Below are 7,707 nucleotides of genomic sequence, written 5' to 3'. Positions count from 1 at the left end.
CACATGTGACAGACGTGACAGAGTCTGGAGACGCCGTGGAGAACGTTCTGCTGCCTGCAACATCCTCCAGCATGACCGGTTTGGCAGTGGGTCAGTAATGGGGTGGGGTGGCATTTCTTTGGAGGGCCGCACAGCCCTCCATGTGCTCACCAGGGGTAGCCTGACTGCCATTAGGTACCTAGATGAGATCCTCAGACCCCTTGTGAGACCATATGCCGGTGCTGTTGGCCCTGGGTTCCTCCTAATGCAAGACAATGCTAGACCTCATGTGGCTGAAGTGTGTCAGCAGTTCCTGCAAGATGAAGGCATTGATGCTATGGACTGGCTCTCCCATTCCCCAGACCTGAATATAATTGAGCACATCTGGGACATCATGTCTCGCTCCATCCACCAACGCCACGTTGCACCACAGACTGTCCAGGAGTTGGCGGATGCTTTAGTCTAGGTCTGGGAGGAGATCCCTCAGGAGACCATCCGCTATCAGGATCACGCCCAGGCGTTGTAGGGAGGTCATACAAGCACGTGGAGGCCACACACTACTGAGCCTCATTTTGACTTGTTGTAAGGACATTACATCAAAGTTGGATCAGTCTGCAGTGTGTTTTTCCACTTCAATTTTGAGTGTGATTCCAAATCCAGACCTCCATGGGTTAAATTTCATGGATAATTTTTGTGTGATTTTGTTGTCAGCACATTCAACTATGTAAAGAACAAAGTATTTAATAAGACTTTAATATTTCATTCATTCAGATCTAGTATAAGTTGCTTGAGTGTTCCCTTTATTTTTTTTGAGCAGTGTATATTATTAATTGCTACAGACAGTCCAGCTTGCATAGGCAAATTGTTAATACTAAGATTAAATCTATAGGAATCTCATAAGTAAATTAGCAGTATAATCTGAAAGGAAAGCTGTAAGTATATTGTTAACATATAGCTAGGCATTTAGGTTAAATATAGTTCAGCAATAAGCGATAAGTGTTACTAAGCTTTGGAGCTCTAGGATGTCCCTCATGTTAAGTCTGATGGCGCAGTGGATAACTGAAGAGCCGAGTGATTCTCCTCTCACAAGAAAAAAATCTACTCCAGTTTGGGAGTTGAAATGTTTGTTTATTTTATTGCCCTCAGGCACATTTTGGACAATGATAAATTACACCTTATGGGTTACAGTGTGTTATTTTTAAGTCAGTAAGTCTAGTTTCATTAAGTATCCTGATATAGATAGTGTTTTGAGCCATGTTTTAAACGGCATATTAAATTATTGATTGTCAATTAAATATTTGATGTGCTTATTTATTTGATTCTCTATTATAACAATAATATACATAATTACTATAAATGGTATAACCAATACAACCAACATCTGTGGCATTACTTTGTCTGAAAAAACGGTAAATTGACAGTTAGCAGAGAGCTCACAGTATCAGTTATATGAAGATTATATGGAATTTTCAGATTATATTGAAAATTCCTGTATGTATTGTGAAAAAAGAAAATAAACGAGGTCAATGTAGCAAACCATTTTGTTTTCCTCTGAACCACTATTTTAGGATCCCAGGGAAGACATATATGATGATAGCATTTCTAACAGTGGGGACCATGGGTCTCTCCAACACATCACTGGGATACTTGAATTACCCAACGCAAGTGATCTTCAAATGCTGCAAACTCATTCCAGTTATGATTGGAGGAGTTTTCATACAAGGTAAATGACAGCTGCTGCTCTCTATGTCCATTGACAACCATTATCATTGTAGTGATTTATTGTTATTCATATGATCATTCCAAGGAATGAAATGTCATCTGATTTTACTATTTTGTTAAAATCTCTGTACAACACTACCGCTCATTATGAGGTAAAGGTGGCTACTCAGTTGACTAATTGGTCCAAACAAAAAAAAAAAAGTTATTCGTAGACTTACTTTTTTCCCCATCACAAGAACAAGGTTCCAGAGAGGAACAAAAGAAGACAATGAGGTAGTGCCAGAAATATAGCTTATTTTATCTGCCATCTTTTTTATGGTTTTCTTTTCCTCTGAATCCCAGCATTGCAGTATAGTGCTCCCCCTGGGTCTGCTGTGTTGGTCCTGCATTGAATGTTAGATGCTGGTCCATCAAAGCTTAGCAGACAAAAAGTCTTACAGACTACCCTGCTGTTTCACCTTGTCTTCCCATAGCAAAGAATAGCTTGAGAAGCCATTCTCTCAATTCTCTCTCTTCTTTCCCTGGATGAAAGGTCATCGCGGAAAGGAAGAAAGTAATTTTTTCCTCTGACTCTTTTTTTTTTCTGTCTGTCTCTTTCTCTCACACTTGTTTTTGCACTGATTAACGAGTCCTTTCTCCATTGCTGAACTTGTTCAAAGATGCAACCTGCAGCTAGTGTCATGGTTTGCTTCTGATCCGAAGGACTTATTCTTTTTATTCTCAGCTTAATGCTTTTTAGCCAACTATAGAACAAAAGATTTACAGGAGCATCAGTGGCCACTTATTTATGGTTCAGCAGAGACTAATGTCCCTGGCTAATAGGAGCATTTAAAGGCCTTTGTAGATCAACAGTGTTGACGAATGGTTGCCTAACCATTGCCCAGCAAAAAGTGTTGATTATTATGTTGGCTTTGTAAAAGCCAACATTCTGTTTTCTTATTTAATTATGCTGGCTTTGTAGAAGCCAACATTCTGTTTTCTTATTTAATTATGTTGGCTTTGTAGAAGCCAACATTCTGTTTTCCTATTTAAGCTTAGACAAAAATTTATCAAGAGTAATTCCTTCTAGAGTTTTCCAGCCACATGCACCAAATTCGGATATGTTGTAGACACTGGTCTGAAGTTTGTTGCTATTACTCTTCTAAGCGATCCGAGTACCGGTACTTCCTGTACTGGGTCTCAAAGTGGCCTTTTTTCCCATAGACTCCCATTATAAAATTTGGAGGTTTATAACTTGGCGAGCTTTCGAACTGTCTACACCAAACTCGGCCAGCTCCTTTAGGGTGATACTCTGAACAAAGTTTTAAATTGATGTACCAACTGGCCTTTCGGTTGTGCCGCAGCCCCGCCCCCAAAATATGCAAAATCAAACATGGACATGTGACGTATCAAAACACTCAAAACAATGAGGGGAACTGGCATCAAAGTACCAGAGGTGATGGTTCTGTTTTTGTGGTCTGTACAAATAACATTTCTCTTTTTCAATGATGGTGTTTGTTGCAGGGAAACGGTACAATTTAGCAGATGTGATCGCAGCTCTGTGCATGAGTCTTGGCCTCGTCTGGTTTACGCTGGCTGACAGCAAAGTTGCCCCAAACTTCAATGTGACAGGTAGATTTCATCATCCATTTTATTTATTTATAAATTGACCATCAGTTTTAATTCATTACAGGATTGGACAAGGACAGTGATCTGTGAACTAATTCATCATATAAATTCTTCTAATAAAGTTTTTTTTATTTGTTTCACTCAATATATTAATTTAAATTAATGAGCAAACAAAAATGTTCTTGTTATTTTAGATGAGTGATCATGATAATCGCGATTATAATCATGCGGCAGTATTTAAAGTTTGTTTGTGATATGTCTGATTTTCACAGGGGTTATCCTTATCTCCTTGGCACTTTGTGCTGATGCTGCTATTGGAAATGTGCAAGAAAAAGCCATGAAGCTGCACAATGGATCAAACTCAGAAATGGTAATGCTACCCCACTAGAGGATGATCACAAAGCACAATACATTGTCATATAATCTAATAGTAAACTCTAATCTTTGTTTAAAAGTCTAATCTTTGTGTGCCTGCCTGCGTGTGTGTTGAAGGTGTTGTATTCCTATTCTATTGGGTTTGTGTACATTCTGCTGGGACTTCTGAGCATAGGAGGCCTTGGACCTGCTGTGGCCTTCTGTTCTCAGGTTAGTTTTTTCTCTGGACATATTGAAATAATACCCACCTAAATCCAAGCAATATATCTGACACAAAAAATACAGGTCCTGCTCATCAGCTGTCACAGTGGTGCCAGCATCATGATGCGGTGTAGCTTCTTAGTGGCAGGTCATGGAGAAAGGTCATAATTAAGGGATGGATGAATGCAGCTATATACAGAGGTCCTTGAACATGCTCCTTGAACAAGTGTACACAAACTCACACCGGGACAAAGTTTCTCTTTTCAGCACAACAGACCAAAGAATACAGCCAGTACAAAAATGCTGGAGTGACTTCAGGACAAGTCTCTGAGTGACTCGATAAAAACCTCAACCCTGTAGAACTCTGAAGAAAGCTGTGAATGGTAGTTCATAGATACTCCCCAACATTCTAAAGGGCTCCATATGCTCTAAAACCTTTATATTTGTTGTCTTATAATAGAGGTATTAAAGTAAGTTCTAGGAAACCCAAATTTCAGTCAAAAATTGAGGTATCTTTAGAATTTAGCTACAGTAACATTTCATGGGTTTTTCCAGACCACCGTTCAAACACGCAAATGTACATGTACTGTTGTGGCCAGTAGTCAAATAAGACTTGTGTCTGTAATGATGGCTTGATTGAGATGCATATGATTTTGATGTCTCTGTCTCTCTCTCAAGCATCCAGTGACCACATATGGCTATGCATTCTTCTTTTCTTTGACGGGTTACTTTGGCATCTCCTTTGTTCTGGCATTGATAAAGCTTTTTGGAGCGCTAGTTGCAGTCACAGGTGAGACATGCTAGTTCATTTTACTAAAAAATCTAATTAATTTTAGTAAAATTGTTCTTTTAATGAAGTGAGTTTGTTTGTTTATTTGTTTGTTTGTCTGTTTAGTGACCACAGGAAGAAAGGCAATGACGATTGTATTGTCTTTTTTGTTCTTCTCAAAGCCTTTCACTTTTCAGTAAGTAAGCACTCTGGAGCATGTACATTGCAGCAAATCTGATCCGGAAAGTATTCACAGCGCTTCACTTTTTCCACATTTTGTTATGTTACAGTCTTATTAAAAAATGGATTCAATTCATTATTTTCCTCAAAATTCTACAAACGATACCCCATAATGACAATATGGAATAAGTTTGTTTAAAATCCTTGCCAATTTATTAGAAATAAAAAATCACATGTACATAAGTATTCACAGCTTTTGCCATGACACTCAAAATTTCTACAACTTGATTGGAGTCCAGCTGTGGTAAATTCAGTTGATTGGACATGATATGGAAAGTCCAAGAAATTATCTGTAGACCTCAGAGCCAGGATTGTAATCAAGGCACAGATCTGGGGAAGGGTACAGAAAACGTTCTGCAGCATTAAACATTGAACCAATGAGCATAATGGCCATCCGAAAAAAGGAAAAAGTTTGGAACCACCAGAACTGTTCCTAGAGCATGCCGCCCCGGCCAAACAGAAGGGAGGTGAAGGGCCTTAGTCAGGGAGGTAAACAAGAACCCGAATGTCACTCTGACAGAGCTCCAGAGTTTCTCTGTAGAGAAGAGAACCTTCCAGAAGAACAACCAAAAGGCCAGACAGAAGCCTCTCCTCAGTAAAAGGCACATGATGGCCCACATGTAGTTTGCCAAAAGGCACCTGAAAGACTCTTGGACTAAATAATTTAAATTTAAAGACATTCAGTAGGTTAGGTTACACAGATGTAACATTGTCAGATTTAGGAAATGGGCAGTGTACTGATCATAAACATGCTTCTTCCTTTTCTGAATGTGAAATGCACTGATCAGCCATACCATTAAAACCACCTGCCACCAAAATAGCCCTATCATCAAGGCATTTGAGGAACCATTCTTGAACAATTTTTGAACTGCAACAGGGCTCAATAGCCTATAGAAAGTGGTCATGATCATTAGGGAATACTATTGTCATGAAGGAATGAAGGGTGGTACTTGGTCTTCAACAGCATTTAGGTAGGTGAGACATGACAAAATAGCATCCACATAAAAGCCAGAATCTAAGGTTTCCCAGTCGAATATTACCCAGAACATCAAGTTGGCTTGCCTTATTCCCATAGTGCATCCTGATACCATCTTCTCCTCTGGTAAGCGATACACTGGCACACAGCTCTCCATATAATATAAAAGAAAATATGATTCCTCAGACAACACTATTTTCTTCAATTGCTCCATGGCACAGTTCTGATGCTCATGTGCCCATTGTATGCACTTTTGCCAGTGGAAGGGTTCAGCATTGGCCCTCTGACTGGTCTGATGCTACACAGCCCCATATGCCACAAGCTGCCATGCACTGTGTGTCAGACGCATTTTAGTCATACTGTAGGTAGCATTAATGTTTTTAGCAGTTTTTTCTGCTGCAGCAGATCTGTGGATTCGGAACAGACTGACTAGCCTTCATGTGTAATGGTAAGCCTAGGGCTCCCATTACCCTGTGTCAGTCACTCAGATCCTTACCATTTTTGCTTCCAATACATCGACTTTGAGAACTTTCTTTTCACGTGCTGCCTAATATACCCCACTCATTGATAGTATGAGATAAATGAGATAATTATGTACTTCACCTCTCAGTGGTTTTAAATGTTATGGCTGATGGGTGTACTTCATGGTGGACAAAGCAGTAGCCCACTTAGTACTTGACTTCATTAAGTTTGTTTTGATGGTTTACATGATTGGTTTTCTTTGTTGTAGTGTGTTAGTTATTATTCTATATCATATCAGTGTTTCTGTTTTTTTTGTTCAGGTATGTGTGGGGAGGCCTTCTGGTGCTTCTTGGCATCTTCCTCAATGTCTACAGCAAAAACAAGGAGAAAATGAAGCTTCCTTCACTGGAGGTGTTATGGAAACGAGTGCTTCATAGCAGGAAAAGTCGACTACTCTCTCAGACCGTGTAAATTATTGACCTTTGACCAACATTTATAGACTTCTCCACCCAGTAACAACAGTGTCATGGGATCACATCACATTTAAAAAGGACATGATGACACGAAGGCTGTGGAGAGTTTGGCCAGAATTTAGACTGATTTCTGTACTGACCAGAAAGGACTCACACTGCAGCAGCGGACTTGTTATTAATCATGTGCAAACTGGGTTTTAAAGGGAAGGAATACTTATGATCATCTGTTTTTCACCTGCATGTGCCACTAACTTATGGCATCTTCACAAACTTGTCATTTTTTATTTTTTTCCTTTTAAATTGTTTTTTAGTCTATGATTGGGACAGTGGAAATGCAAATAACACTACTGTTTCTTTAAAAGGCTGATGTTTTGAAGTGTATGTCAGCTGCCATATTTGCTATCCATTTGTTTGGTGAAAGGGTAGCTCTTTTTACATTAAAAACAAACAGAGAAGTTTATTCAAGCAGTTTGAAGCATTTTCCTAAATGTGTGTAGCTTGCCAAGTATCTCTTATCCGCCGGCTGCAGCTCAGAGAGTTGAAAGGCTGCCAAGCAGCTTCTCAGATGTTTACCCCTCTGATAGCCCAGGGCTTGTTTGATTAGGAGTCCTGGAATAAGATAGCACTTAAAAGAAAACCAACATTGTTCATAGGGTTTGGCTTTAGACCTAATTTAGATGTTTTTGTGTGTGTGTGTGTGTGTGTATGTGTAGACTGTTAGATGAATGATTGTTGTAAAAAGTACCACTCTTATGTTATCACAGCCAGCAAATTATACAGATCAGCATTACCAGCTTAACTGATCAATTAAATGTGTCAAATCACTGCATTTTAAAGACTTATTCAAAAAATAATTTGCAATACAAATGCTTAAAAAATGTCAATGCTTTTAACTGAAGACA

General features: G+C 39.1%; 1 protein-coding gene across 3 annotated transcripts in view; it reads left to right on the top strand.

The window, feature by feature from the left end:
- The window catches only part of slc35b3 (solute carrier family 35 member B3), a 16,212-nt gene extending 8,947 nt beyond the window's left edge, over positions 1-7,265 (top strand). For all 3 annotated transcript variants that reach the window (XM_060861716.1, XM_060861718.1, XM_060861717.1), the window contains exons 4-10: positions 1,548-1,702; positions 3,205-3,312; positions 3,582-3,679; positions 3,802-3,894; positions 4,564-4,675; positions 4,781-4,850; positions 6,653-7,265. In XM_060861716.1, the coding sequence (XP_060717699.1) occupies positions 1,548-1,702; positions 3,205-3,312; positions 3,582-3,679; positions 3,802-3,894; positions 4,564-4,675; positions 4,781-4,850; positions 6,653-6,803 (787 nt within the window). In that variant the 3' untranslated portion in view covers positions 6,804-7,265. The remainder of the gene's footprint in view (positions 1-1,547; positions 1,703-3,204; positions 3,313-3,581; positions 3,680-3,801; positions 3,895-4,563; positions 4,676-4,780; positions 4,851-6,652) is intronic.
- The last annotated feature ends 442 nt before the right edge of the window (positions 7,266-7,707 follow it).

This window comes from Tachysurus vachellii, chromosome 25 (assembly GCF_030014155.1).
Source record: "Tachysurus vachellii isolate PV-2020 chromosome 25, HZAU_Pvac_v1, whole genome shotgun sequence".
In the NCBI taxonomy this organism is placed as follows: domain Eukaryota; kingdom Metazoa; phylum Chordata; class Actinopteri; order Siluriformes; family Bagridae; genus Tachysurus; species Tachysurus vachellii.
This window is presented reverse-complemented; position numbering and strand designations above follow the sequence as displayed.